We start from the raw sequence: 27,995 nt of genomic DNA, 5'->3' as shown, positions 1-27,995 counted from the left end.
GACATGGAAGAGCTGCATGGTAGATAACCCCCCACAACCCGTGCGACGCCTTTCCAATGCAGCACTGTGATGCAGCCTACTGGATAAGTTCACCAACGTTCAAGCCAATCTCCTCTTGAAAACTGTGACACTAGGATTCTCAACGCCATCATTCAATGAGTGTACTGAGCGCGTGCTTCTTCTTCATGATGGCGTGACTAGCCACTGCCTATCGATAATTAAGTGTTTTGATGGCAATGGCATGCTATTTTTCCTGTTTATATTCGGCTAACCTCATCATATATGAGGTTACTTCGTCACTGGCATCGCCCTCACTACTTCTCCTTACGCATACGCTCCACCTTCGCCATTCCTCATATCTGCTGTAGTCGACGGGGGCACCTCTCTCAGGCTTCGTCATGTCGCGAACTCAGGAAATCTCGGAGCTGTCGGTGGATGAAACACTGTCTTCCCATCTAAAATTTAGAACAGCGATCCGTGGGGAGGAAATCTCGAATGCCTTCGGAGCGGACGAGGAAATCAGCCGAGAGACTGCTCTGACGGCACTGACTGCGGCAGAGGAGCGGAAGTTGATCCGCAGGGTTGACTGGCGATTGATACCTCTTCTGTCAATGCTGTATCTTATGAAGAAGATTGATGAGAACAACGTCAGTCCTCAGCGTTTCCTCGGTTGACCCACAACATGGTTGGTTCGTTCTGATTTGGAAGTTTCGTACAGGCCTCCAATGCCCGCATCATGAATAAGGGGACGAGCGAAAACATACTGACACAACTTGGAATCACCTCCGACCAATTCGGCATGATTACCATCCTGTATACCGTCGGTGACGTTCTCGTGAAAGGAGGACAGTTGTTGACTCAGGCTAACGTTGGCGAGATAGGTCCCTTACATTTTAGCAGAGATTCCGTCAAACCTGGTCTTGAAGAGAATCAGTCCTTCCCGGTGGCAGTCAAGAATTATGATAACCTGGTGAGTAGTTATAGACGAACAGCCACTTTTTGTTGTCTGGCGAAGCTAATGATGTGATCTCTGATTGTCAGGGGCCTTATCACGGCTTGCACCTCAGCAGTGACCAACCTCGCCGGACTCTACACCGTGCGTTTCTTACTTGGACTGGTGAGCTCAACGAGACGAGAAAATTGAAATACTTATGTTCATGTCTAAGTATGTTCCAGGCAGAGGCTGGGATGTTTCCCGCTATCATCCTTCAGCTTACCTACTGGTATCGTCCTGATGAGATAGCCGTCAGGCTCGTCTGGATATGTTAGCCTTACACTTTCCCCTTGTATTGCCAGCGCTGATTATCGAAAGTTACTGTCGGAAATGTCGCAGGTATAATTGGAGGAATTCTTGCATACGCTTTCCATCTCGTATCGGGAGCCTACGATATTTCTGGCTGGCAATGGTAGGAAATTATCCTTCAACCTGGTTCATTCGCTCAATCTGCTAACTTTACTTTGATAGGCTGTTCATAGTAGAGGGGGCTCTGACCATCGTGCTTGCGTTTGTGGTGTGGTTCTTTCTGCCTGATTGTATGTTGAGCCGTTATTGGCATCGCCTGTAACCAAGCCACCACCACGTATCTTGGACTGACTTGAACGAAGTTCCTGCGACGACTAAATGGTTGTCACCGACAGAAAAGGCTTTCCTACAAGCACGATTGCCTCAAAACTCTCCGAGGGCCGTCGAACGGAATTTCGTCTTCAAAGAGATTCTCACAACGCTCCGCGACAAGAGACTGTGGCTTTTTACGCTCAGCTGGGCTCTAATGACAACCGGAAGCAGCGGTGTCAAATTCTACCAGCCAACCATCATTTCCAACATGGGTTTCAGGTGAGACAGCTAATCAACTTGCGCTCTCGTTACTAACTGTAGAAAAACAGTGGCATTGCTACTGCCCAGATTCTCAACATACCCATGTCAGTCGTTACGATTGCCCTCCTTCTGGGCTCCGGATGGGCGTCCAACAAAGCAAGAATCCCGGTCCCTCTATTTCCGATTTCCAGTTGCGTCATCACTGTGGCTTGCTATTCCGTTTTGGTTGCCTATCCTCACGACATCGGTGTCTACATTGCCATGATCATCGGGAATGCATTCTCTATCGCGTGGTTTCCGTAAGTGATCTTGCCCACTCCCGTTGCGAGCGGCGCTCTCTAGCGATTGCCTGCTTTGCAATCTTTAAGAGAACCTTGCTCACTCTGAGGTGGGACAGTATGATGTGGTCGTGGCGTTCTCAAACTGTGAACGGAGCCACGGGTTCTGCGTTTGCTATCGGGTTCGTGAATAGTTACGGACAGATCGGCGACGCTATTGGGCCGCAGATGTTCCAAGATGTCTATGAACCGCGGTACCAGCTGCCATTTGGGCTCGCCATGGGACTCGTAAGCCTTTGCGGGGTGACAAATGGCTATACCTGGTGGGTCACGCGTCAAACAGAGAGAGATACGAGGAGGCACAAGCTTGCCAGACTGCAAGCAAAGCTTCAAAACCAGGCAGTTCTTGACGACGTAACTGATAACGACCTGAAGAGAGACGCAGCTTGATCCTCTCGTTGGTACATCCTAGTCTCAATCCATCCAATCGACACTAGCAAGCATTTGTACATTTACGGTCTTATGTCACTTGGTCACGCAATGAGTGCGGAGAGGGAAGCTATCATAACTTCCCAATCAAGTATTGAAGGTTCTCTCAAGTAGCTTTTTCTTCTATGCCTCAATTGAATAAATAAGTAAGGGAGTCAACAAGGGGGTGGGGGATCATTTACCCCACATGTCGTGCATGGTGCGCCCAGCCACTTAAGCATGAGAGCACAAGTGAGGGGATATGTAACCTCCGCAATCAACCACAACCAAAAGCCAGCGCCATGACTTCCACGCAACAAGACCACATCGTGCTACTGGTAGATGACCCCTTCTTTGAAAATCTCCCCGCCTGGGTCACCGACAACTTCACCGTCACCCCAGGGGGCTATCACGATGGCCAACCATCTCGCAACAAGCTGGTGATCTTCGCTGATGGTACCTACCTGGAATTCTTCAACTGGTACGACAAGCCACCGGCTCTAGACGATGAAAAATTGCCGATGAGATTCTGGGGCCCGAAACCCCCGGGTCTGATTGACTTTGCCATCACCGATACAACCCACTCCGCAGAGGAGTCGGTTGGATCGGTGAACGAACGATTGTCCGAGGGCCCCGAGAAAGACGCCGGTCTCGGAATCAAATTCGGCAAGCCGATTGCGGGCTCACGCAAAAAGTCTGACGGCGTGGAGATCAGCTGGAAGGTCACACGGCCGGAGTTCTCCCAAGGCGACAAGACGCCCGGCCAAGAGCTCTTCGCCGACGGAAGAATCGACGTCCCGTTCTTCTGTCACGACGTCACCCCGCGAACCGGGAGGGTCCCAAGTGAAGACGAGAAGAAGACGACACACCCTTGCGGTGCCACTGGCATCGCCGCCTGCGAGATACTCGTCCCCAAGCACCTGCTGACCGAATACGCTCGCGTCTACTCCAAGATTCTCGGCTCCAAGTTCGAGCCTGCCGCCGGACATAGCTCGTACACTTTTGACATCGGCGTGCCGCAGGGGTCTTCCCGATCCACGGTGGTAGTGCGTGCTGCTGAGACTGATAAAGACGTCAAGCGCATGCAGGAGAGGGGAATTGGTTTCTCCGATCTTGTTCTTGCCGTCAAGGGCGATGCCCCTGGTGGCGATGTGAGGCGCCCGTTAGGCTCCACGGGCATCGAGTCCACGATCTGGTTAGAGAAGTCAAAGTCTTAAGGTATAAGTGAGTTTCTGCTTAGGCAGTTCGCTCTAATACTTTCTTGTTGCTGTTAGGTCGCCTCATTTTCTCACAATAGCTTCCCTTGTATCTCATTCTCTCTCAACCTAGAGTCACCAGTTTGAGATTATGATCATTCAATCGAAATTTATTGAAGTTGTTTGCTCATTAAGACTTCACGACCAGTAACGCGTTGTGTCTGTGTTCTCAGGACTTGACGCCGGCTTGAACGTGACGAGGACATTGAGCACGACTCGACGTCAACATTGGCCCTAACGAGCAATGTCTGCATCGCGCAAGCCCCAAAAGGCCTGCAGGCTGGGGCTGACCTTGAGACACGGCCAACCGACGTGTCTCTCGGCTTCCAGGACTATCTTGCAAAGCTGTCTTGTCTCCTTTGGGTCCGTGAACAGCTCACCCGCGATACCAATAGCCAGGCCCACCAACACCCGCGCCGGAACATGCTCCTCGTTCGACATCCAGATTCCGTAGATGTTACGGACCGATTTCCTAATCTTTTCTTCCTGCGCCCTGACATAGCTTGCTCGCCCCAGGCCCAGGCTTGGCGTGCGAGGATCATGGGCCAGGAGGATAATCTTACAGATCTCTAGGTACTGTCGGCCACTCACCGCGCAGTCGTGAATGTAGTATGTTTCTGGGAAAGTTGAGGCCCGGTCCTTTTGCCCGATGCTGTGGAACTCGTTTAGAGGTTCAAATGAAGAGGGCTTTGCCTGGTCCCAACTGTCCAGGTACCCCCAAAGATGATCCCAGAGATCTGTAGTGCGTGGCTCGTTGCCATATGCGAAGTTGGTGACGCGCGCAGCGTGCGCCGTCATGCGGTGCGCCCATATCACATCAGACGCTGGACCCAGGCCGCCATCAATCCCGCAGTCCTCGCCAAGAAGCTCAACTGGACGCTTGACCATGTTCGCGACAAAGATCTCCTGCCTTAGGACGATGGCCATTGTGGCGTTGCTCAGCTCCGTCGGCTGTAAGTTGTGTTGCCTCATACGCAGGAGAACAGGCGCTGAGACCGTATGTCTGATGACCAACTGGCTATCGGATGGGTCTGTCATGTTTTCCCAAAAAGTCAGAAAACTATCATTTTATTTTTCAAACGTCTTGGACTTGACTGACCAGTCATCTCGTCCAGCAGCCGCAGGAGCAACGCGGACACGAGAACCCCGTCTCCTTGCGGTTCCGCCACGTTCCTGTCGTTCAACATCGGAATCAAGATGCCGAGGCACTTCCGCTCGTACTCATTGGAGTCCCATTCCTCCGAGCGGACTGCCTCGAGGTATCTCGCCGAGACGGCCAGGACAGCATACAGTATCCCCGGATCCTGGCGCAAAGTCGACTTGACGTAGGACCCAAAAGGTCCACTGGGCCAGCAGTAGTCAAACTACCTAATGTCAGAGGGCTCTGTTGACTTCTTCCAACTGAAATTTGCGCCTACCCAGGGTATCAAAGTAGTGAAGAAGTGTTTGACAAGTTTGGCCTCATGTGTAGGCAATGGCTGCGGGTGAAGTGAAGCCTGGGCGGAACTGTCATCGACATCAAGGGTGTGATTAGAGCCTGACGCGTCATGTTCAATGAGAAGGGGCGCCTCAGATGCAGGTTGCCATGGGGCGTCAACATCACGACTGCCCTCGTTATCAGTGGTGGCAAGCGGCGGTCTGTTCGATCTCCTTCGATCTCCTCGTGTTCTAGACCGAGTTTTGGAGGAGGGATCTGAGTCTGTGGCCTCGACCACATGATGACTCAACCCGCTGAATCGGATTTGAAGCTCGCTAGTTCCACCGCCCCTACACGAAGCGCCACCGGCTTCGCAGTTTGAGCACGTCTGGCCCCTGCTCCGAATGTCACCTACGGATAGTCAGCATTCATGTTATACCCAATGAATGAGAGTGCGGCTATAGTTCCGAGACATGGGACAAGCTCACATTTCTTGTGGAGTGTACGGCATCTATGGCTATGCAACCAGTCAGAAGTGCGTGTAAGTGCCGCCGAAGCCAACTCACCACGCTCGGGATGACATGCGTAATCTCGACGCATGGTTCTTCTCTCCCCCTGGCGCGGGGTTGAACTGTTTGATGATGAACATGCCGAAGTTAGATCGAGACGGAGGGTAACGCGGGGGGGATGATGGTGGAAAGTCTGGGGCAGAGTCGTTGAGTAAGTCGGGGCTCCTTGCTTTTATGGGTAATGGGGAGAATTACGATTTGGGGAAGGCGGGCGGATCTTCCAAATGTGGTAATACCTCACCAGCGCCACGCGATCAACAGATTTCCCAATGTAGTACATCGCTCCGTCCGACATGCTTGAACTGCAGTTGTTTAAGAAGGTAAAGCTCCTCCACCATACCCAGAAGGATGATTTGTTTTTGATGTGAAGATGTCACGAGCAGCCTGCGGGCTCGTTTTCTACATCAGGTATGCGCCATGAGAAGACCAATTTCGTCACAATGATCATGGTCATACCCAGAGGGGAGAAGGCCACAGTCGAAAAGGCCAGGAAGAAGGGTATAAAGAGACAGAAGTCAGTTGGCGAGCATAACGTCTTTTCTAAATGTCCGTATCAACTTCTCTTCTTAGACGCGCCCGCAAAGAACGACGCCATGATCGCAGTACTTCTTTCCTTCGCCCTCATCCTCATCATCCTCGAGCCCCTGATAAGATACCTCCGGGACCAAAAGCGTCTCCGTCGTTTCCCAAACGCCACATACTTATCCGGCATATCCAACATCCCCTTCATGATCCTCCGCTACCGCGGCTTCCGCTCAAGAGAAGTCCACCGCGCCCACCAACAACACCCCGTCCTCCGACTCGGCCCAAACACCGTCTCCTTCTCCTCGCCCGCCGCGATCCGGGCCATCTACGGCCACGCGACCCCCTGCGCCAAGGGCGGCTCCTACGAGAACACCCTCACGCCCCACGCCGGCCTGATCGAGGTCATCGACAAGCAGGACCACGCCACCAAGCGCCGCATCCTCTCCAACGCCTTCGCCACGCGCAACCTCGAGCAGTGGGAGTTCAAGGTCGCGGACAAGGTGCGGCGGCTGGCGCGGCAGTTCGACCACGCCTGTGCTGAGGAGGGGGCCGCCGCTGTGGTGGACTTTCGCAAGTGGGCTAATCTGTTTACCGTCGAGGCCATCGTGCACATTGCGCTAAGCCAGCGGCTGGGCTGTCTTGAGAGGGGGGACGACCTGGTGCGTATCACATTGTCTGGTGGGGATGAAAAGACTGTGCCGTTCATCGAGGGTCTCCACGCGCCGAGGAGGGCTTTGTCGATGATTGTCTGGTCGCCTTGGTGTCGGCGTGTGAAGCCCGTGTTGGAGGGCATCTCGGGGCTTTTCGGCACCGGTCGCCAACTCGGCGAGGACTTTAACGAACTGCTAGAGTGTCTGGTCAGGGATCGAGTACTCAAACATGAGGCAGGAGAGAAGCTGGATGATCTAGCCACCTGCCTCTTCCAAGACAAGGCTGGCCAAGCACGCAACCTGCAATTCGCCGAGATCCAGGGGCAGATGAGCACACTCTGTGAGTAGTCTCACCCAAGCTACCGATGCAGCATACTAACATCCACCAGTGGACGCAGGCTCAGACACTACGGCGATAGCCTTGACGCACGTCATGTACTTTCTCCTCAAGAACCCACACATGTTCACAAGGCTCCGGGAGGAGATCGACCTTCACGCCGCCATAGACACCGACGGCGTCGCAACCTACGCCAGCGTCAAGAACCTGCCTTACCTCCGCGCCTGCCTCGACGAGTCCCTGCGCCTCTTCCCTCCCGTCTGCACGGGGCTCCACCGCGTCACGCCCCCGGAGGGCTACGAGATCGACGGCCACTGGATTGCAGGAGGCACCGTCGTCGCGGTCCCCATCTACACGGCCCACAGGAACCCGGCGTTCTTCCCCGAGCCCGAGAGGTACGCGCCCGAGCGGTGGCTGTCTGACAAGGCCAGGGACGCGCAGGCTTCCTTCATGCCGTTCAGCGCGGGCGCTCGCGGCTGCATTGGGAGGAACATCACCTACATTGAGCAGATGATGCTCCTGGCCAGCTTGGTGCGGCGGTATGACTTTGGCTTTGATGATGAGGGGTTTGAGCTGGCTCACGAGGAGGCATTCAATCTTTGGCCGGGCTCCATGCGTTTGCGCATCCAAAGACGGCTTGTGTGATGGTGCCTCTGGGTAGACAAGAGGACGGCACTGCGCGGTGGAGGGAGCGAGCCCCATGGACAAGACAAGTTCAATAGTGATATGCCAAACTATATAGAACAATGAAAATGAATCTGAGAAATTCTTAAGAAAATGCTCCGATGCCCTAACAAAGCAATGCCCGAGGTATTTCTGGGCTGGCCAACTGCCGATAATTATACAAAACCCTCACACACCTCTTCAACGGAAAGAAAACACCGCGCCTCCCTTAAGGCGGCACCCACCCAAGCTCCTCAATCGGCCACTGTATCCAAAGCCGATGGTCCTGGTCCAACAACGTCCACGCCCGCGAGATCAGATGCGTCGCCCACCCCTGCAGCCACCACTCGTTCTCCAGCCTCTTGAGCAGGATGCAAAAGTGCGAAAAGATGGCCACGGCCTCCTGCGTCGCGCCGGGGCTCTTGAGCAGCGGCAGAAAGTCCTCGGCCATGAGGTACTTCCACACGAAGGCGTCGGTGATGTCCATGCCGCGGCCGCCGTCCCACAGGAACACGCTCAGCGTGCGCCGCAGCTCGTCGATGGCGTGGTTGTACACGGGCAGCAGCTCCGGGTTCGCGCACGTCTTGTTCACGAGGCGCTGCAGGTCCGCCAGCAGGTCCGACTGGATCTTGGACTCGTCGCGCGTGTGCATGTAGCGCTCGCGCCCGTGGGTGAACATGGGCAGCAGCGGCCCGGTGTAGGCGCGCGGGTCGAGGATCTTGAGCAGGCCCCGCGTGCCGCGGAGGAGGAACAGCCAGTCCGGGAAGGAGGACTCGCCCATGATCAGGGAGTCGGAGGATTTTCGGGGGCAGGCGAGGGCTGGAGAAATGGTCACGATTTTTGACACAGCAATGAGACTTGGATGGGGGGAGCGTACCGAAGAAGATGGTAAGCACGGAAAACAGATACAGCTTCTCGCAGTTCTCTCCGTCCAGGGCTCCCATCAGGCCCATGGCCGTCCGGCTGGCCATCTGGTGATACGTGAGCGCCCTGCTGATGAAGAAGTCCCTCCGTTCGGGCCGGTTATGGGCCAGGTGAAGCGCCGACACGGAGAGCAAGGCGCGCATGACATAGTCGCACTCGAGGGCCAGCCGGACGACGGGGACCTTCCACATCTGCCGGACGACGGGGTCGGTCGATAAGGTCGTGTAGGCGAAGGTGGTGAAGTTGTGCATCAGCTCGAGGTCGATGAGATTCAGCGACAGGTCGTCGACGCCTCCGCCTCCGCCAAAGCCCGGGATTGAACCGCCGTGGGTGCCGTTACTCGGACCCTGAGACTCGGTGCCCCCCGGCGACCTCGGGAGCGATGACGCGGAAGACTGCCGTTGGGACTGGAGAAAGTCGCACGGGACCGCGTGCTTGATGCAATTCCTACAGGATGGTTTATGCTCATCGCACTAAAATGAGAGTGTGTCAGTATGGGATTTGTGTAACAATGATGAGAGACAGTTCGGCCGTTTCACACACTCCTCATGAGTGGATGAGACCGACCAGAGGAACTTGCGACATGAGTATGAGGGTCTCACACATCACTTTTTCATGACAAACCAAAAATTGCCCACCTTGATTTTCCGATTCTTACACGTCCTACAGCCCGTCCTCGACTTTGGATGTGAGCGTCTCGAGACCACGGGGTTCGTATTCGCATTCGCCGCCGTCGACGACGCGACCACGGTGCCTCCCGCACCCATCGTCACAGCAGCGCCGGGCGTAGTGGCCGTCGCCGTCGGCGTCGAGTCCGGCGCCGAAGACGACCCTCCGGACCCATCCATTGGGCTGTCCATTCCGGTGGGATGGAGGCACGGCACGGCAGCCAAGACGGGGGCCCGCGAACACACACACACACACACACACACACTCACTCGTCGATGTCGCTAGCGTCGGATCCGGTCGGGCCTTGCAGTTGCAGTAGTGAATCCAGAAAATGACGACGACCGGCGCGCATTCGGCAACCCGCGCGGTAAGCAAGAGGACCAGGAAAAAAAATAACTGGCGCGCGCTGGGGGTGGGCGTTGAGTTGCAGAGAAGGAAACGTTCACGGGACGTGGTTGGCGGCGGCCTCGTTTTTCTCGGATATTGCACTGCGAGGCAATGCGAATACGAGGCCGGCGGGGTTTCATAAGAGGGGAAGGGCAGGGGCCGAGCGGTCCTCTAGGTAGTTGACACCATACCTTAAGCTGGAGTTGGGGGCCGGCTGAGAGCTTCTTCCCTCCAGCCATACATATCTGTCAGTCGACGCACTATTAAAGAATGAAGGTTGCGACATAAAAGAAACTCACCTCCGCTCCGGCATTTGACTTCGTCCAACGCCTCACACCCGCCGGATTGGGTCTTGCTTGAACAGGTAACATGAAAGTCATCTGAAATGATTGGCAACTCAGCCCGAGATTTTGTCCGTTGATCCTCTTTCCATTGAGACTATCTATCAGCGCTGTTTGGCCCCTCTACTTGTGGTATTGCTTCTCTGAGGCACGAAAACAGCGCGCTCGCCCTCCTTCTCGACTGCCTTGCTCCTTTCCGCTCAATGGAACCACAGATGTCACGGGTCATTCGTTCCCTCTAAATTACCGCTCTCCCTCCTCAATGACTAAACAACTATGCAATGTGACCGAGACCATTAGCAAAAAATCCCATGCCGCCATGATGATGGGATGAACGAAACATTTTGTCGTCCCGCGTGAGTCAGAAGGGTGTCAAGGATATCCGCGTCGATTCAAATGGAGAGATTCATGAGTACGTCGTCGTAGTGAATGGGTGAGAGGGAGCTTCGTGCAGGGGCGCGCAGGTCGGGTCTTCTTTTGTTTTTTTTGTCCCAGGTGTGATTGCACGAAATCACCACTTCCGTAAACGCCGCATGTCACTGCTGATGCAACGGCATCTCAGTGAGCCTATTCAAGAGGAAGTGCACACCAGTTTATTTGGCATGCTTCTTGAATGCGAGAAGCTCGGAAAGGCTGCCGAGCGGGCATCCGTGCTTGAGGAAGTCGTGAGCTAGAAGCTCGTCCGCAGACGCTCTGCTCTTGACGTCTACGCACAAGCAGACAGACAAGAAGGCCTTGAGCTCCTTGCTCAGCTTCTCGGGCTTCTTGAGGCGCGGCGTGCCGTTGGTGGCGATGAGATACAGAGCCTTGAGGGGCTCCTCGTTCAGGTAGGGCGGCTCAGATTCGATCATCTCAATAGCCATGATACCCAGCGACCAGATATCGACCTTGGGGCCGTACTCCTTCTGCTTGACAACCTCGGGCGCCATCCAGTAGGGTGTTCCCACCATGGTCGCGCGCTTCGACTTGGTCTCAGTGAGCTTGGCGCAGAAACCAAAATCGGCTATGGGGTTCGTTAGCAAAATGTGTGTGAGGCTTGATTCGGGATACATACTGATCTTGACGTTTCCACGTGCGTCCAAGAGGACGTTGTCACTCTTGATGTCACGGTGGATAATGTTCTGGGAGTGAAGATGTTGCAAACCACGGCAAGTCTACTCAAGTTAGTTACCACGTACGATCTGCGTGTGTCGACTGTACTAACCTCCAAGCAAATGGTGGAAATTTGCTCTTCCGTAATGCTGGGGTTGTTGTCGATGACGTCCGTCAAAGCACCACCCTCCATGTACTCCATGACAACCCAGAGCTCGGCGTTGTTGTTGCGCAGGAAGGCGTCGAGGAAGTTGACAATGTTGCGGTGTCTGCTGTCCTTCATAACCATAATCTCGTTCACAATCAACTCCTTTCTGGGCTGGTGAGCAAGATCCATCTGCTTAATAGCGACCTGAGCCTTGATGCCCTGGGCGCGCAGAACCTCACGAGCAATAGGCGAGACAGCACCCTCCTTGACCTTGGCAACGTAGACTGAACCAGAAGCACCTTGTCCAATCTTCTTTTGCTTGGAGTAGGAGAGATTCGGGTCGTCCTTGGAGACAGCCTCCTTGAGCTTGGCCATAACCTCGCTTTCGGACATGGTGGACATGCGTACGTCCTTCTGGCGCTCCTGCTGGGTTGGCTTGGCCGTGAGGGCAGCCTCTGCGGCCTTGACCGCATCGCTCTGGGGTGCGGGCTGGGCCTTGGAGACGTTCAGGGGCTTGACAGGAGCAGGCAGACGAGATGGCGGTTGAGCCTGAGCCTGAGGAGGTTGTCTCTGTTGCTGGGGGCTGCCGTTGGGGGGATACCTCTGCTGCTGCTGCTGACTGGGCTGATCTGGACGGGGCATGCGTTGCTGCTGGTTGGGGTCCCGCATCGAGCTGGAGCTTTGTTGCGACTGCATTGGTGGTCGCGCAGGCTGGCCGGCGGTTGGCGGCGACGGTGCCGGGCGCTGGGCACGCAGACCATTGATCTGCTGCTGCTGTGTCGGCTTCGGTGCCGGAGGCGCTGCCCTGGAGGGATTGTACCTGTCCGTCTGAGGGATGGACGAAGACCCACCGCCGTAGCCACCGATCTCCTGCTGAGCCATGGGCGTCTTGGTCTTGGGAATAGAGGCATTGAAGACCTCCAAGTCCCTCCGATTCTGCTCCTCGATCTCGCGTTCTCTCGCACGCTGGGCTTCGAGCTGCTTGAGGCGTTGCTCCTCGCGAGGGTCGGGCTGGTAGTTGGAAGCCATGCCTTGCATCTGCATGCGCTGCTGCTGCGACTCGGTGGGCGACGGCCGCCGCGGCTGGTTCTGTGATGAGGGCTGGGTGTTGTAGCTGGGTTGACGCTGGGCCTGGGAGGGCGGCATAGGGCGAGGCGGCGCCACGCCGGCACCACCACCTCCATATCCAAGCTGCTTGTTTTGCTGGTTGGCGGCGGGGGGCGTAGGGGTAAGGCTAGAGTATTGTTGAGGGTTCTCGGCGCGCTTGGTCAGGTCGGAGTAGAAGTCGAGGACCTCGAAGACGGCCTGGGGGTTACGCTCGTAGTCCTCCTTGGTGATGGCGGAAGAGTTGAGGAGCTTCGACCATTCGGGCGGCAGGCCGACGAACTCGCCGGTCTGGGGATCGAAACCAACGTGCACGGCGTGGGAGAAGTTGGTGGGGTTGCTGACACCGCCCATTCCAGGGCAGGCGCCGTAAATCAGATCAATCCATTCGTACAAGTCGTCGTCGCTCTTGACACGAATCTGCAACGTCTTGGTCTGGCCGTCGTCCTCACCCGGGCTGTTGGAGGAGCCGCTGGGGTTTCTCTTGATCTCAAAGATGGTGCCGGCGGCTTCGACACGGCCGACGTTGACGACATCCTTGAGGAACAGGGTGTAGGAAACCTTGCCACCCTCTGCCTTGTGGAAGTCGAGCGACTCTTTGCGCAGGATGAGGTATTTCTGCTTCCATGGGTTGATGAAGTTCTTTGACTCCTTCACGGAGGCCCAGCCCTCCTTCTTGACGGCAACGCCTCCCATACCATCCATCTGGTTCGACTGTTGTCGGGCGATCGGGAGGGAGATGGTGGAGCCGGTGTAGGTTGAGGTCGCGGTGCTCCGGATGGGAGAGATGGCCATGTTAGCCATGTTGCCTGGTAGATTATTGTTGGGAACGAGATTTAGACGTGGTCGATCGGTCGGAGGTCGTGGCGCCGGGCCTGGGTTCATGAACTGGCCGGACGAGTACACACTGCGTTCGTTAGCCATGATTGCGCAGCGTGGACGACGACGGAGGCGGGCGCGGTCTGCATGCGATGGAAGTGTTCGAATGGGCGGAACGACTTTGTGGAGGATGACAACCAAAAAGACAACAAAGTAGTGTGAAGTTTTGCCGCCGACGACAAGCGGGTGAAGCGAAGGACGGCAAAAGGGGGGGTTGATTGGGATATGGAGAGGCAAAGGTGTGGAATGGGAACAGCGCAATTAGCAGGCTGTTGGCGGTTGACAATCGGTGAGGTGCGCCATGACAGATCGAGTCGAAATTAACCCCACTTCTAGCCTCGCTGAAGGAGTCGAGTCGAGTCGCTTCGCTGCTGGAGGGAGGCAAAAGAGACAGGCAAGACACCTAGGCACTAGCAGTGTATGTGTGTGTGTGTGTGTGTGTGCTGTGCTGTGCGGCGCAGTACTGACTGCTAGGAGGACTGGGCTGGGCTGGGCTGGGCTGCTTTTTGCTGCCCGCTTTCTGCTTGGGCTGGTGTTGCTTGCTTGTTGCTTGCTGCTGATTGATGCGTGGTGTGCCTGCAAGCCCAACCTAGAGAGAGCCGGCCGATTGCGGTAGAGGGAGGGACGGGAGTAGTGGAATGGGGGGCGGAGAGGCAGGAATCGGGATTGGGGATGGATGGGATGCAGCCCAGCAACAACGGAGGAGGGGGAAGGGATGATGCAGGTGCTAAGATGCTGGTGCAAGTGCAGAGAACACGGACAGTACCTAGACTGAAGACAGACAGCCCGACAGACAGACTAGACTGATGAAATGCGATGCGATGCGATGCAATGTGGTGCAGAGCCGACGTTGGCAAAATGCACAGCGTCCAACGCAGGCAAGGCAAAGCAAGGCAAGGTCGGGTCGGGTAGGAAGGCAACGGAAGACCAACAAACCAAGCAAGAGGGAGATGCTTACCTGTTCTGCGTCGCCATCTCTTCTCTTCCAGCTTTCCTCGCAGGGAAATGGCAGGCGATTACAGTTTAATAGAGGCGGGTTGTTTCTGTGGCTGTCCTCGGATGCGAGCCCCCGGGCAATGGCTTAAGGTATGGAACACGCGATGTTTCGTAGACTCGTTGGTACTCTGTACTTGCGCCTCCTGGGGCTCCGCTAATATGCTGGGCCTGCTGGCCTGCTGTGGGCTGTGGGCTGTGGGCTGTGGTTACCGTTACGCCCTGGGCCTGGTTCGGACGTCAAGATCCTTGGGTATCTGTTCCTCTTTCTTTTCTTCTTCTTCTTCTTCGGTGGCCTGCTGCTGTTGCCCCTGTCGCTCCTGTGCAGGTATCTTTAGAATGGGGAATGCAATGGAACAGGGGCATGTAAGTAGTGAGTAGCGTAGCTGTGGGCACCTCAAGCTTCTCGAAGGCTATCCGTACCGGACCAGAGGCTCTTTGACGGCAGGTCGATGGATGATGGCCAGAGGGTGGCCAAATAAGGGGGCTGTTGCCAAACAACACAAAAGCTTGACGACGGTGCAGCGGTGCCAGCAAAGGACAGGATGAGACGAGCAAAGACTCCAAGGATGGTGAGGAGGAGAGGAAGAAGAAGGGAAAGAAGGATGAAGCAAGCGAGAGAGCAGCGAGATTCAAGGACGGCAATCGGATGGGGGTGTCTGTCTGGCAGTGGTCTGGTCTTGTGTGTCTGTGGTTTGGAGGAAAGGGGCGACACACGCCTTGTTGTTGGACGCCTTCTAGTCGTGGTCGATCAGCCGAGAGGAGGGGAGGGGAAGCATGTGCAGCCCAGGTCAAGCAGAAGTACTGTATCCGTACACCACTACTCAAGTCTCTACCTACTAAGGCACCTAAGGTAAGGTACGGATGCAGCTGCAGCCCATCCACTTCGACTCCTGCTGGAGAGTTGCTGAAGACCTTCTGACGCGGTTGAGATAAAGATAAATCTGGATGACACGGGAGGCGGATACACGCTCAGAATGCAGAATCAAGGCCTGCAATTGGGGCCTGGAGTCCAAGCCAAGAGTTGATGTGTCGAGGCTATTTGGGGAGAGGCATGTACTATGTAGGGCCGCGTCAAGGGGTCTTGGTTGGTGGTTCATGGTCCTTGGTCTTGGCCAAATGGATGCTGTCAAGCGCGCGATTCTCTCTATCTCTCTCTTTTTTTTTTTTTTTTTTTTTTTTTTTTTTTTTTTAAAAAACCCCCCNCCCTTTTTTTTTTTTTTTTTTTTTTTTTTTTTTTTTTTTTTTAAATACCATCCACAAGGCATATGCAAAAGTTCGAAAGGGGCTATCTGCAGCAAGACTAGGAGAATTATTAAGGGTCTGCTGCGTGGGATCCGACCCGACTCCAGAGTGGCACAATTCGCAGCAACGGACATTTTAAACTTGCTATGGTTGACACCGCTGCGGAAAGTGACCCAGACGGTACCTGCCTCGCGGGACGCTTTGCTGCTTCCTCACATAGCGCCGTGCCTAGCGGAGGGGAAAATGGGAACATGCAGGGGAGTCGACTTAAGTAAGGGCCACCAAGGGTGCTTGGGAAAAAAGAAGACCAGGCCTGCCAGGAAGACACCTGAAGTTTGAACCTGAAGGTGGTGCAGGTGCAGGGAAGGGGAGGGAAGAAAGAAAGAAAGAACCAAATCTACCTTGCCCTGGGTACAGATGGTGGAGGGGGACATGTTCCCTGGACGCATCGAACTGAAGACTTCCCGCACGACTGGCGAATGAGAGGCCACCGTCTCCCGTGGAAGTCACATCTTGCTGGTATCCGTAAGGTTGGGCAGGAATGGATTCGTCTTCATCATTCCCATCTGTTGGTTTCCCCTGACACCGCTGCTTCGTTCTTTGACTTCCACTGCTCACCCGAATTTAAACAAGTTGGCTTGGGGCTGTCGTCGAAGGCACCGCGTGCTCCATCTTGCATCTCGTTCTGTGCCATCTTGATCATCTTGGCTGGCCTCCAGCCACTCACAGTGCGTGCTGCATCTTTCGCGGCGGGATTGAGATGGAGCGAGGGGAAGACGGCCCCTCTCATCCACTTGCCTGAGCACGGCAGGTACGTACCTGCTGCGGTACCTTAGTGTTCCCCTACCTAGGGTGGACTTCCCCATAGTCCCTGGAAAGGTATTCTGCACAGTAGCCAGCTCGTCTCGGCACGGATGGCCCTCGCTGCATCGTGAGACGTCATAGCGGGGAACCTGCCCCCAAGCTACCCCATCTCCTCCGTCCAGTTTCCGATAAAGACAGACGGGCACTGTGCAGGATACATGCCTACCCCCTCAACAAGCGCAAGCCCAATCCTGCACCCAGTTTTGGTCGACAAACCAGGGTGTGACGGTCTACGGCGCTTGCTCTCCAACCTCTGACCTCCATACTGGTTGTAGGACTGGAGTCTCAGTATGAAGGTGTCACGGTGAGGCAAGCCACACTTGCGTGGAAACCAGAGCACGGCACAACAAATGCTCTGGCCACGGCTTGACCTGTTTTACACGTCCTTCACTCGGCCTTCTGTTTCCATTCTCCTTCAGCGCATCCACAAATCCGAGGCGAACTTCGCAGTGTTCTGATGCGACCTCGTCCCGTCTTGTTTCCCACGGAGCGGGAGTCCGACACGTTTGTTTGTCTGTTGCAGCTCTGCGTCCGCCTCCTCGTTCCAGGCGCAACTGACATGGATATCCGACTTCCAAACAGAGCAAAACCTCCTCGTCCCGTCATCGCCGAACGTCACGCCTGTCCATCCTTCCGCCTCGTCTCGGTCCTTCGGCGGTGGGCGCCTCCCCCATCACCTTGACACTCGCCTTGCGACTCACCTCTTGCTAGAGACGCGACGTCAGGAGCCCCCGCGATAAACCCAAAGCTCCGTCATTCAACTACGCTCCTACCCAAGATGCACCTCCCGACGCAGAACCCAGAGACAAGAGACAAGACAACCGACCCAATGCGACCCCCACTGCGGGTAACTGCAGCACCGGCCCCTGGCTCTTGAGACTTGGATAAGGCCATTTCATGTCAACCGCCGCCTCGCTCCTCTCGTTTCCTGCGAGACTCAATCCAGCGTCCCCGTCTAGTGGCGAGCGGGAACTCGCGGCACTTGCTTTCTTGATGCACGTGCAAACGGGGATACCCAAACATCTAAACCACTGGGCGGCCTTGGGATCGTGTCGGCCATGATAAGTTAGCCTGGCATTTACATAACAGTCTAAGCAAGCCGCCGAACGTCATCCTGGCTGAAGGAAGGAAAGCACCTGCCACTCGCGCTGCCGACCTGCTTACGCCCCGAGTTGAAAGTCGCAATAGACAAAGGGACTCCACCGGCTGCAGCAAACACATGAACAACCTGCCATTGAGCGTCACCTCAAAACTTGACAGGACTAGGGCCAGTGGAACTAACAATAAACCTCCGCGCCTAATCTATGCTCGACACACCAGTCCAGAGACGCCTGCACAGAACACACACACCAGTAACAACACTCTCTCGTGTGACCGATCGCTGCCCCATCATTCCCTGGGCCTTGCCGGCCTTGCTTCCGAACTGCCAGCATGCAAATCGAAACCCAACTCACGCCAACTGTTTGGCATCCGCTCATCCTCGCAATCTTGGCCAAATGACTGGAATTCCGGGGTTCGTTCGCGTCTTGATCCCTGCACCAACAACCACATACCCGCCGCATACCTTCCACCTGCCTAATCTGGGCTACGAACCATGGACTCGAAAGTTCTTTGTCGGAAAGACTATGTGTTGTCGAGTCGATCAATCCAGACTTCTGAGTTTCCTAGCCCATGGTCTCGACCTCTGTTGTCCCCCGGGCAGTAATGTCGTCCGGCTATCCTGATTGGACAACCACGACGGCACCGACAAAGGATAATGGAGCAGACCACATCGAGGAGAGAACACGCCAACGACGGACGCAGTTCTGTCACAGTTCGAGGTCAAGAACCTTCTCTTCACATCGGCATCGCCCGAGTCGCAACAGCCATGGACCTTGTTCTGAAGTCCTCAAGGTTTGACCCCCACAGGCGGCCGAAGCTCGAGTCTGCAAACCACTGACTTGCGCGCGCGCTCGAGGAGTCGAGATGCTACCGAATGTGAGGGACGTGCCTTGGGTTTGCAGTAGCGCCCTCCTGTCAGCGATTCATCCATCTCGCACCCAGATCGCAGACGTGTTTCACATTTTTCCACCCCATTTCCGTCCCAGGACGGCAGAGAAGGGCAACGTAAAGCAAAGCACAGCTCAACGTCACACAGCACCGCATTATGGGAGGGCGCCTACGGTCTCCGCATACGCCGATGCGTATCGTACCCGCTCAATACGCAGCGCTGCATTTCGCATCACTAGCATTGATGTTTCTACCTAGATCGACTGCCTGCCTGCAACGCATGGGCAGATCAATCGCCAATCGACGCGCGTGCCCACTACTCTCCCCTGGTGCACGCCGCAACCACGACGTTGCAACCCAAGGAGACGAGCACAAGCCCACCATGCCCAGCAACTCCTCGGACGACGGCCTCGAGTTTCCCCTCGGCCGACTGCCCCGGAAAGTAAATCTAGAGAGAGACACTTGCTAGGAGGCTACGATATGAACCGATCTAGCAACGATCTCCGCATTCTCTTCCTTGAACTTTTCTGACAGATTCCTGACGGCTGCGTTCTCCCTTCTTCCGGCTGATCCTCATTGGTCATTGTACAGCACCATGGATCTGTCAAGGTGCGATGAGTGGTTGACTGAACCGTCCGCGCCTACCGCAGCCTCTCAGCCTTTGGCAAAGATCAACCGAAACGGCGCGTGAACAGACTGCGCAGTCCTGTTTCCAATCCGCGGATCTGTCGCAGGTTCCTGCCTCCGGCGCCCCCCTGAAGTCGCCCTCCGAGACGGGATAGCCGCCCTTGCACTTTCTCCTCTCCCGTCAGTGCGCCAAGACGTAGAATGAGAGAGATGCGACGAAAGATTACTGTGTGCTGCGAAATGATCGGTCAACGCCGTGGCTGCCGTTGCATCCTGATGCTTATTTCTGGAATAATTATGTCAATCTCCCAGGGCAGTGGTGCAAGTCGATCTTACCACTGTTGCCGTTGGCTACCTCTCGAGCAACGTGGTAAAAGTCCCCCAGGCCCCCGGGGCCTCGCACGTCCGAGGGTTTCCGGCAACGTGAGGAGGGGCATGGAGAGGAGACGTCCGGCGATCCTTCCGGGGGTCGAGGACGGCTATGCATGGAACTCTGGAATTACTAGCGAGAGTACTTCCGTATATTGCCGCTTTCTTTTACCCCGCGATGCGACTACTGCACGTCACGTCGACGCCGGTGATACGATGAGCCTCAACGCCGGGCCTCCTCCCTCCTTCCGCGCGGGCCGTTGCCAGCTGGCCCGAACTTCACGGGCTTGCGGCTTGCTGTTGACATGTTGTTGTTGTTGTTGTTGTTGTTGTAGTTGTTGTAGTTGCTGCTGCTACTCAGCCACCGCACAAGCTTTCACGTCTTTCTCACACACGTTTCTTCGTCTCTTGTATGCCGTGCATGATCTCGCAGGACAGTTTGCATCCGAAGAGATGGAGGTTAGTTACTGTGCTCCAGGTGTTCAGCCAAGACCGGAAGCTTGGGAAATGTCGTCACACACGCAACACGGACATGCATTAGGAGAGAGGGGTATAGAGAAGTATAGAAGAGGGGAAAAAAAGGTTCAAGTTTTCATCTTTACTCAGTTGAGAATGTCTACAGATGCCGGCCCTACACGCGGCTATTCTACCTAGCGAGCCTTTTTCTTAATTTTACTCCTTTATCGTCTCTCGTCTGTCTTTCTTCTGAATCCATTACATCAGAAGGAGGGGTATGTGACGTATGAAATGAGACTCTTTATCGCTGCGCGACCTCAACCTCCTGGCTCTCGAATGCCGGCAGGGTGGCCGCGACGTCCTTCCACTCCTTGGAGCCGTCAACCAGGGTCTGGATGGCGGCGATGATGGTGTCCTCGTCGCCGCGGACCTGCTTGGTCGAGTCGCGGTCGCGGAGGGTGATGGTGTTGTCCTGGACGGTCTGGAAGTCGATGGTGATGCCGAGGGGCGTGCCGAGCTCGTCGTTGCGGCTGTAGCGCTTGCCGATGGTCGCGGACGAGTCGTCCACGCGGGCGGAGATGCCGAACTTGCGCAGCTTCTGGGAGATCTGCTTGATGAAGGGCTTGAACTGCGCGTTGGAGGAGAGGGGCACGATCAGAACCTTGGTAGGGGCGACCGTCGGGGGGAAGGAGAGAACCTAGTTGAAGATATGTTAGTGTGCTGTGTCCGTGATTCGCCATACATGTAGACCCAGGAAAGGGGGTTTGATAACTTACACCACGAGCCTCATCGCCGCCGTCCGCGGAGGCGCGGTTCCAGTAGCAGTGCTCAATGAGCGAGTAGAGGATACGGCCGATACCGAAGGACGGCTCGATAACGTTGGGAGTGTATTCCCTGGTGTTCTCAATGCGTTGCCTGAACTCGATCTTGACAAGGTCCTTGCTGATCTTGACCTTGCCGTCGGCGACGCCGGCAACCTCGAGCTCCAGCTCGCCGTTGTCGGTGAGCTGCTTGGCGAGCTTCTCGCGCTGCTCCTGTGTTGTCGCCATCAGAGCACCCTCGACTGCCCTGCCGTCCTTCTTGAACTGAGGACCAAACTTCTTCTTGTCAACCTCAACCTGCCACTCGTCGATGACGAGGGGCTTCTCGCGGCGCTCGCGCACCAGCAGGGGAGCGCCGGTCTTCTTGGCGTGGACGGTCAAGTCGTAGGCGCTGCGGTCAGCGCAGCCGACACACTCGATCCAGCCCGAGGAGGTGAAGAGCTCGGCGTCCCAGCAGTCGGCGGCGTAGTGGGCCATCTCATTGGCCATGTGCTGGCGGAAGCGGACCTTTGTCATGTCGACACCGATCTTGGACAGGAACAGGTGGATGCGGGCGAGGAAGTAGCCGAGGGTCTCGTTGTCGACGACCTTGTTCTTGACGGCGTCGCCAATCTTCATCTTGCGCACGTCGGTCTTGCCAGAGAGCTGGGTGTGGCGGTCGAGCAGGGTGAGCTCGATGTCCTCGACCTCGACGAAGCGGGAGTGCTTCTTGCCGCCCTCGGGGTCGACAAAGTGCTCAATCTCGGCCATGAGGAACTCGCGGACTCTCAGCAGGCCACCTCTCGGGGCAATCTCGTTTCTGTAGGAGCGGCCGATGGAGGCGGAGGCGAAGGGCATCTGCTCCATGTTGAAGTTGAGAAGCTTGGCAAAGTTGAGGAACTGGCCCTGGGCGGTCTCGGGGCGCAGGTAGCCCTTGGTGTTGCTGGAGGGGCCGATGGCGGTCTGGAACATGAGGTTGAAGGCGACGGGAGGGGAGGGCTGCTCGGCGGTGGCCGGGTTCCTGAGGTCGTACTTCTTGATCAGCTCGCCGAGCTCCTTGCCGTCGTAGTTGTCGATCTTGGCCAAGACCTCGTTGTACTCTTGGACGAGGGCGTCGTCGAGCTTGACGGCGATGGTCTTCTGCTTCCTCTTGGCCTTCTTCTTGGGGTCATCCTCTTCCTCGACCTTCTCGCCGCGGGCCTCCTTGTCGCCCCTGAGGCGGGCCTCGAGCACATCCTCGACGAAGTGGTCGGCACGCAGGATATCGCCGTTCTTGGGGTCCTTGCACATCCAGTCGGCGAACTTGTCAACGTGGCCGGAGGTCTTGAGGACTTCGTGGGGGGTCAGGACGGTGCAGTCGAGCTCGAGCATGTCTTCCTCGAGGATGAAGTGCTTGCGCCAGAGGTCGACGATGTTGGCCTGGAGAGCGCAGCCGGGAGGGCCATAGTCGAACAGACCAGCGACGCCGCCGTAGATCTCGAAGGCGGGGGTGAAGAAGAGACGGCGGCGCAGCATGGCGTCGAGCGTCGGCCGGTCGAGGGGCTGGCCCTTGAGGGTCGTCGCGGGGGTCGTCATGTCGTCGTCGGCGGCGGCAGCACGCTTCTTCGTTAAGACTTTGGCCCTGTTGAGGTGACGGGAGGTGGTGAGGGTGCGGTTGCGGTTGCTGTGCAGCAAAAGGTTGTGGTGGGAGGAAAGTGAGGTGGACGTGGAGGAGGGGGAGGGGTAGTTCTGAAAGTGGGCAAGTGAAAAAGCGGCCGGCCGAAGTGCACAGAAGCTAGCTGTGGAACGAATAGAAGACTGGTGTGCGATAAAACGAAAGGGCTTCATCAACGGCTACGTTTTATGGTGGGGTTTGGGGAGAAACGTGAGTCACAGAGCCAAGGCCCTTTGCAGTCAGAGGGAGGCTGCTGATATGCGTCCCCCTTGGAGTTCAGAAGGGCATCAATTCGAGTTCGAGGAGCGCGATGCTGCGTGCTACGATTGTTGCTGCTGCTGTGTCTGGATTGTGACTCTTAATGTCGTCTGCCCTTTTTTTCCCACCCCAGAAAATTTCATTGGTCCGTCAGTGCCTGCCGTGTTGCGCGGTGCGATCGGCCCAGCCCACCTCAGGTACCGGTCCCGCCAGAGCGTGAACGGCGTCAAGCATTGGACCGGGTGAACAGAGAGAAGACCAAAAAGAAAGTGAAGGGGAAAGCGACGGAAAATTCAATTCGCCGACAGACACCCCTGGCCCCCGCGGGCCCGGTCCCGTTCAGATGCATTTGCTGCAGGGATTGGTCGGTGCCCCGCCAAAATTTCTCCAAACTGATTTTCACCGAGCGTCGACCAGGACTCTGATTTCGACTTTTTCCCGGCATCTCAGCACGCTGCGAACCAATAGACTACGATAGCATCCCCCCTTCCCTCAATTGACACTACAATACCCGTCACACCCGCGCTGTTCAACAAATAACTAGGCATGGGCTTCTCCAAGCCGGGCAGGTCTATGACGGCCTCGCTCTCGACCAAGACCTCCAACAAGCTCAAGCGCAAGGAGCTCTACGTGCTCAACAAGAAGGAGAAGGACAAGGAGCAGCGCGAGAGGCGCTTCCGCCGGAAGAAGGAGGAGGACAAGGACCCCGAGCTCAAGGCCCAGCGCCTCGCCAAGAACCAGCCAAAGACGCTCGACCAGAAGCGCGTGTGGGACGATGTCGACGACGACAGCCTGGGCATGCAGGTGGACGTGGAGAAGCTCAAGAGGCGGAGGATAGAAGAGGAGGAGGCGGCGCAGAACGCGGCGCTCGATCGTGAAATCGACGAGGAGGAGGGCGACGACAGCGACGCAGACAGCATGCTGGCGTCAGACGACGAGGACGACGAGGAGGCGGCGGAGGCAAAGAGGGCGGAGCGCGAGAGGAAACGCGAGGAGAAGAAGCGCGCGCGGAGAGACAGTTCTGCGGCGCCCTCGACAACTAGCACAAACCTCGACCTCACGCCGTCCTCCCTCGCCCTCAAGTTCCCCATGCTCTTCACCGACACCCCGCCGCCCGTCCCCAAGGTCCTCCTCACCACCTCCCTCAACTCGACCCTCCACCACGAGGCCAACATCTTCCGCTCCGTCTTCCCTAACGCCACCTACGTCCCGCGCTCCGCCCACCGCTTCGGCCACAAGTACTCCCTCCGCGAGATCAGCAAGTTCGCCACGAACCGCGACTACACCGCCGTCGTCCTGCTCAAGGAGGACCAGAAGAAGCTCACGGGCATGAGCATCGTGCACCTGCCCGCCGGCCCGACCTTCACCTTCTCCATCACCAACTTCATGGAGGGCAAGAAGCTGCCCGGCCACGGCAACCCGACGAACCACTACCCGGAGCTGCTCCTCAACAACTTCAAGACGCCCCTCGGCATGCTCACCGCCGCCCTCTTCCAGCGCCTGTTCCCACCCCAGCCCGAGTTCGAGGGCCGCCAGGTGCTGACGATCCACAACCAGCGCGACTACCTCTTCTGGCGCCGCCACCGCTACGTCTTCCGCGAGAAGCGCGAGACGGAGAAGAACATCGTCACGGCGGAGGGCAGCGAGATGAAGGGCGTCGAGGGCATCCGCGTTGGCCTGCAGGAGGTCGGCCCCCGTTTCACCGCGAAGCTGAGGAGGGTGGACAAGGGTATTGGAAGAGCCGGTAGCGAGGGTGACGACGCGCAGCCGTGGGAGTGGAAGGCCAGGATGGAGAAGGACCGGAAGCGCTTCAACTTGTAGCCGATGTTCATCTGGAGAGCGAATCGCAAGAGTCAGATGCGATTTCTTGCATGTGTTTGGTCAGGGACTACCCCGAAAGGCGTTTTTCTGTTGCATTAGATAGAGACCGTATCAGACGAATTGGAGCAGGGTTAGGTGTCATGTCTCGGATCGATGAGGGGGAAAAAAAAAGTTATCAATTCATTGTTTGTGTATAACTTCGACCATCATATTCCCTAGACGCCGAGCCGTGAAAGGTTTGGTTTCACACAAGAGGTATCATCCATAGTACACCCTTTCTAATTCCCACAGACCCCCAATCTACAGAACGCCGTCATGTCCTGCGCTTCAAATGCACAATAAGTAGAACGAGTTATAAAATGACGCAAGCCGCGCATGTCGATGGTTTACTTGCGCTGCTGCTTCTGGTGCTGAAGCATGACGACAGAGTAGCTGCAGTTGGTTAGCCGCATGCACGTGGTCGGTGTAGGTTACTGAAGAACTCACCCGACAATGCCACCAATAGCAACGAAGACACCCAGGACCGACTTGTCACCGATGGCACGACCGGAGACCATCCAGCCGAGAGCGACAATTGTACAGGTCTTGAGGTGGCCGACAACGGTGCTTGAAACGGGGCCGGTTTGAGCGATGATGAAGAACTGAGAAATGTTGATGAGAGAGGCAAAAGCACCAGACTGAGAAAATTAGCAGCTATCCTCGGATGTCTCAAAACAGTTTGACTCACCATGCCAATCATGAGCCAGCGGTTTCCGGGCACAGTCATCCAGTCGGGGAACGTATCGACGAAGGGAATGACATAGAGCAACAGGAAAGAGGCAATGGGCGCCTGGTTGTACAGCAGCTGCATGCTGGACATCTGGAGCTTGCGGTGGTAGCTGGCAATCCAGACGGTGTAGAGCGACGAGGCAAAAATGCCAGTGAAGGCGAAGAACACGCCCAGGCTGGAAGTCGTCTTGATCTTCGAGTCTGAGGTGGGGAGAGAGTCATAGTATGAGACCATTCCAACGCCAAGGCAGGCCGGGATGAGAGCCAGGATCGCATTTCGGGGCAGCGTCGCCTTGTACAGAACGAAATTCATCAGGGCGACAGTCGGTGTCAAAAGAATACGGGCGATCTGATAAAACGTGACGGAAGAAAATGCCAGCGACAGGTTCGGCAGAATAACGTTCAGGCACATGGCGATAGACAGCGGGAGCAGGTCCCTGATTGAGGCCCGGCGCGGGGTGAAGTAAGCGAACATGGGTCGCGAGAGAATGTGAAGCGTAAGGAAAGTGACGAGGAAGTGGAAACTCGCAAAGGTGAGCTGGCACAGCTTCCATTGCGGGTCGGAGAAGATGGCCTTGTTCGTGAAAACCTGCTCTCAAAGTTAGCAAACGCAGCTCCCTCGATGTCTCTGAGGGTTTCCCCAAACTCACGATTCCAATGGTGGCCAAGGTGTTTACGACCATCCATACAACGGCACCGGCAAAGCTGGCCTTCGCCTTCGGGGGCTCCTCTTTCTCATTGCTGGAGGGCAGAAGCTTCTCATCCTCCTCAGCATCGGCGAGCCTCTCCTCGTCGTTGAGCGACTTGAGGTTTTGAACACTATCCTCCATCGGATCCAGCTTGGTGAGCTCGTGAAGGGTCGCGGTTTCGGTGGAGGACGAGGCGAAGGACCCCGCTCGTTCTGTGCGCTGGTTGTCGGCCATTGTGAGATTTTGGTGGATTGAGAGAGTGGTTAATGAGACCGCGAGAGTGAGCGACGATGGGTGGTTTGGGGGCGTAGGGGGTGCGAATCGATGATCATCGACGGGTTGGCGGTCCTTTTTCAGTCAACCATGGAGCGCTCGACAGCGGTTACACGAAGGGAGTCTCGGGCATGTGCTGGAATGCAGCCAAGGGAGAAAACTCGTCTTGTCAAATTCCGGAGACGGTCGCGCGGAATTCACGGAGAGGAGTGACGGGTGCAGATATAATGATACACATGGAAAGGTCCGAGGCGTTCTGCTTGCCAGGTCTCGGCGGGCGGTGGTCGCACCTACCTAGTACCCCGGGCTGAAAGCGGCAGGGGTAGCAGAGTGGAGGGCAGGGGCAGGGGTCTGGGACGTGGAAGGTGGGAGGGAGACGACGCAAGTCCCTCGCCGGTCCACCGTCCCTGGGAACCTACTGCGGTACACCACGCTCACGCTGGAATAAGGGCAGGGGAGGGGCAGGACGGGCGGGTGCGACTGAGGAGAGCGAGAGCAGGTCCTGAGGCGGGCAGGGGCCAGAGAAGGGGATTAGCACGCTGGCACGCAAGCTCCGGCGCTCGTCAGGCCTGTCCGTCTCCTCAGGGCTCTCCTCCATCCAGCCTAAGCTAAGCCTTCCGCTGCCTGCCCTGGTCTCGCCTTTTTTGCCCTAGGAGCCCCCGACGGAACAAGGCGACTTGGCCGCCGTCCGCGTCCCTGGGATTTGGGGATTTAGGTAGGGCTTGTTGAGACGGACGGGACGGCAGTGGGTGGAAGCAGGCAAGCAATCGTTAGATTCAGTTTGGGGGCAGAGAAATGGAACTCGCACCAACGCGCGAAATACAAGCGACGGCAAATAGTCTGACGGCACCATCTTCTCTGGCCACGTACTGCTCGGTCTCGTCGCTGCTAACGACGAATGGCACAACTGGAAAGTCACCAAAGAAGTACCGCCCACCCCAGGCTAGGTAATAAGGTACGGATACCTACACTGGATCGCCATCACAGACCGCGCGCCAGACCCGAAGCCAACTGCATCGAGTCGTCCCTGGACAAAAACTCTTGGGCTCTCGGCTTACTACGTGCAAGACTGGCTCCCCATGGCTTGTTGATTGGCGTCCACGGCGTCCCGGGCTTATTTTGCTTCTCCCAGACTCCCAGCCAGTTTGCCCACCCGAGGGGCTTATTAGGTTCGTTCGTTTTCGCCGCCCAAAACATATGTCTCCCAGCAGCATGCTTCTTAGCAGCAGGCTAGCGCCAAGCCACTAGGAACTCGTAGGCTTCAGCCCCTCTCGAGTCCAATCACCGTCTGGATCCACGAGAGCCATCTGCAAGACTTGTTTGCTTTGCCCATCAAATCTGCAACACTCAGGATGGCAGCCTGAACCTGATCCGTGGTACAGTACCTTACAGTACGCGCAAGACACCCGCTCAGATGTCGCCGTATCGTCTGGTCTCTGGGATGGTCCTTTTTTTTCGCGCCGCAGGACAACCGCAGGGCGGCGAGCGGTTTGGCACAATACGAGACCACCATCTTTTGGTTCCCCCCCCCCCCCCCCCCCCCCCCCCCCNTCCCCCCCCCCCCCCCCCCCGCCCTCATCAGCGAAAACCATGAGATCGACGAACGCAGCCTTGTCGTGTTCATTCACTTTGTATGGGCGTCCAAGGTAATTTTGAACCACCATGT

At 56.4% G+C, this 27,995-nt stretch overlaps 10 protein-coding genes across 10 annotated transcripts; 5 read left to right on the top strand and 5 right to left on the bottom strand.

Annotated features, from left to right (window-relative positions):
* Positions 1-398: 398 nt before the first annotated feature.
* Positions 399-2,544, top strand: GCG54_00006021 (putative transporter; the record flags this gene model as incomplete). Its single annotated transcript, XM_045406035.1, is given in 8 exon segments — positions 399-647; positions 719-970; positions 985-1,264; positions 1,313-1,406; positions 1,466-1,533; positions 1,606-1,834; positions 1,885-2,115; positions 2,214-2,544. 8 exon segments carry the CDS (start codon positions 399-401, stop codon positions 2,542-2,544), a joined length of 1,734 nt encoding a protein of 577 aa, XP_045265418.1.
* A 320-nt stretch (positions 2,545-2,864) lies between these two features.
* Positions 2,865-3,779, top strand: GCG54_00006020 (uncharacterized protein; the record flags this gene model as incomplete). The annotated part of the gene is made up of 1 exon (XM_045406034.1): positions 2,865-3,779. One exon carries the CDS (start codon positions 2,865-2,867, stop codon positions 3,777-3,779), a length of 915 nt encoding a protein of 304 aa, XP_045265417.1.
* A 273-nt stretch (positions 3,780-4,052) lies between these two features.
* Positions 4,053-5,884, bottom strand: GCG54_00006019 (uncharacterized protein; the record flags this gene model as incomplete). The annotated part of the gene is made up of 5 exons (XM_045406033.1): positions 4,053-4,849; positions 4,918-5,182; positions 5,237-5,630; positions 5,651-5,752; positions 5,802-5,884. The coding sequence occupies 5 exons, from the start codon at positions 5,882-5,884 to the stop codon at positions 4,053-4,055; spliced, it is 1,641 nt and encodes a 546-aa protein (XP_045265416.1).
* A 360-nt stretch (positions 5,885-6,244) lies between these two features.
* GCG54_00006018 (Cytochrome P450 monooxygenase FCK2) lies at positions 6,245-7,961 on the top strand (the record flags this gene model as incomplete). The annotated part of the gene is made up of 2 exons (XM_045406032.1): positions 6,245-7,319; positions 7,369-7,961. The coding sequence occupies 2 exons, from the start codon at positions 6,245-6,247 to the stop codon at positions 7,959-7,961; spliced, it is 1,668 nt and encodes a 555-aa protein (XP_045265415.1).
* A 247-nt stretch (positions 7,962-8,208) lies between these two features.
* GCG54_00006017 (uncharacterized protein) lies at positions 8,209-9,763 on the bottom strand (the record flags this gene model as incomplete). The annotated part of the gene is made up of 3 exons (XM_045406031.1): positions 8,209-8,798; positions 8,857-9,350; positions 9,528-9,763. The coding sequence occupies 3 exons, from the start codon at positions 9,761-9,763 to the stop codon at positions 8,209-8,211; spliced, it is 1,320 nt and encodes a 439-aa protein (XP_045265414.1).
* Positions 9,764-10,893: 1,130 nt separating this feature from the next.
* GCG54_00006016 (Serine/threonine-protein kinase CLA4) lies at positions 10,894-13,568 on the bottom strand (the record flags this gene model as incomplete). The annotated part of the gene is made up of 3 exons (XM_045406030.1): positions 10,894-11,303; positions 11,355-11,454; positions 11,505-13,568. 3 exons carry the CDS (start codon positions 13,566-13,568, stop codon positions 10,894-10,896), a joined length of 2,574 nt encoding a protein of 857 aa, XP_045265413.1.
* A 6,495-nt stretch (positions 13,569-20,063) lies between these two features.
* On the top strand, positions 20,064-22,477 carry GCG54_00006015 (putative glycine--tRNA ligase; the record flags this gene model as incomplete). The annotated part of the gene is made up of 3 exons (XM_045406029.1): positions 20,064-20,069; positions 20,413-20,777; positions 20,821-22,477. 3 exons carry the CDS (start codon positions 20,064-20,066, stop codon positions 22,475-22,477), a joined length of 2,028 nt encoding a protein of 675 aa, XP_045265412.1.
* Positions 20,368-22,693, bottom strand: GCG54_00006014 (putative glycine--tRNA ligase; the record flags this gene model as incomplete). Its single annotated transcript, XM_045406028.1, has 2 exons — positions 20,368-20,763; positions 20,843-22,693. 2 exons carry the CDS (start codon positions 22,691-22,693, stop codon positions 20,368-20,370), a joined length of 2,247 nt encoding a protein of 748 aa, XP_045265411.1.
* Positions 22,694-23,324: 631 nt separating this feature from the next.
* GCG54_00006013 (Ribosome production factor 1) lies at positions 23,325-24,599 on the top strand (the record flags this gene model as incomplete). The annotated part of the gene is made up of 1 exon (XM_045406027.1): positions 23,325-24,599. The coding sequence occupies one exon, from the start codon at positions 23,325-23,327 to the stop codon at positions 24,597-24,599; it is 1,275 nt and encodes a 424-aa protein (XP_045265410.1).
* Positions 24,600-24,985: 386 nt separating this feature from the next.
* Positions 24,986-26,290, bottom strand: GCG54_00006012 (Solute carrier family 35 member E3; the record flags this gene model as incomplete). The annotated part of the gene is made up of 4 exons (XM_045406026.1): positions 24,986-25,031; positions 25,086-25,276; positions 25,327-25,956; positions 26,018-26,290. The coding sequence occupies 4 exons, from the start codon at positions 26,288-26,290 to the stop codon at positions 24,986-24,988; spliced, it is 1,140 nt and encodes a 379-aa protein (XP_045265409.1).
* Between the last annotated feature and the right edge of the window lie 1,705 nt (positions 26,291-27,995).

The sequence above is a fragment of the Colletotrichum gloeosporioides genome (genome assembly GCF_011800055.1).
Source record: "Colletotrichum gloeosporioides strain Lc1 chromosome Unknown consensus_36, whole genome shotgun sequence".
Taxonomy (NCBI): Eukaryota; Fungi; Ascomycota; class Sordariomycetes; order Glomerellales; family Glomerellaceae; genus Colletotrichum; species Colletotrichum gloeosporioides.
This window is presented reverse-complemented; position numbering and strand designations above follow the sequence as displayed.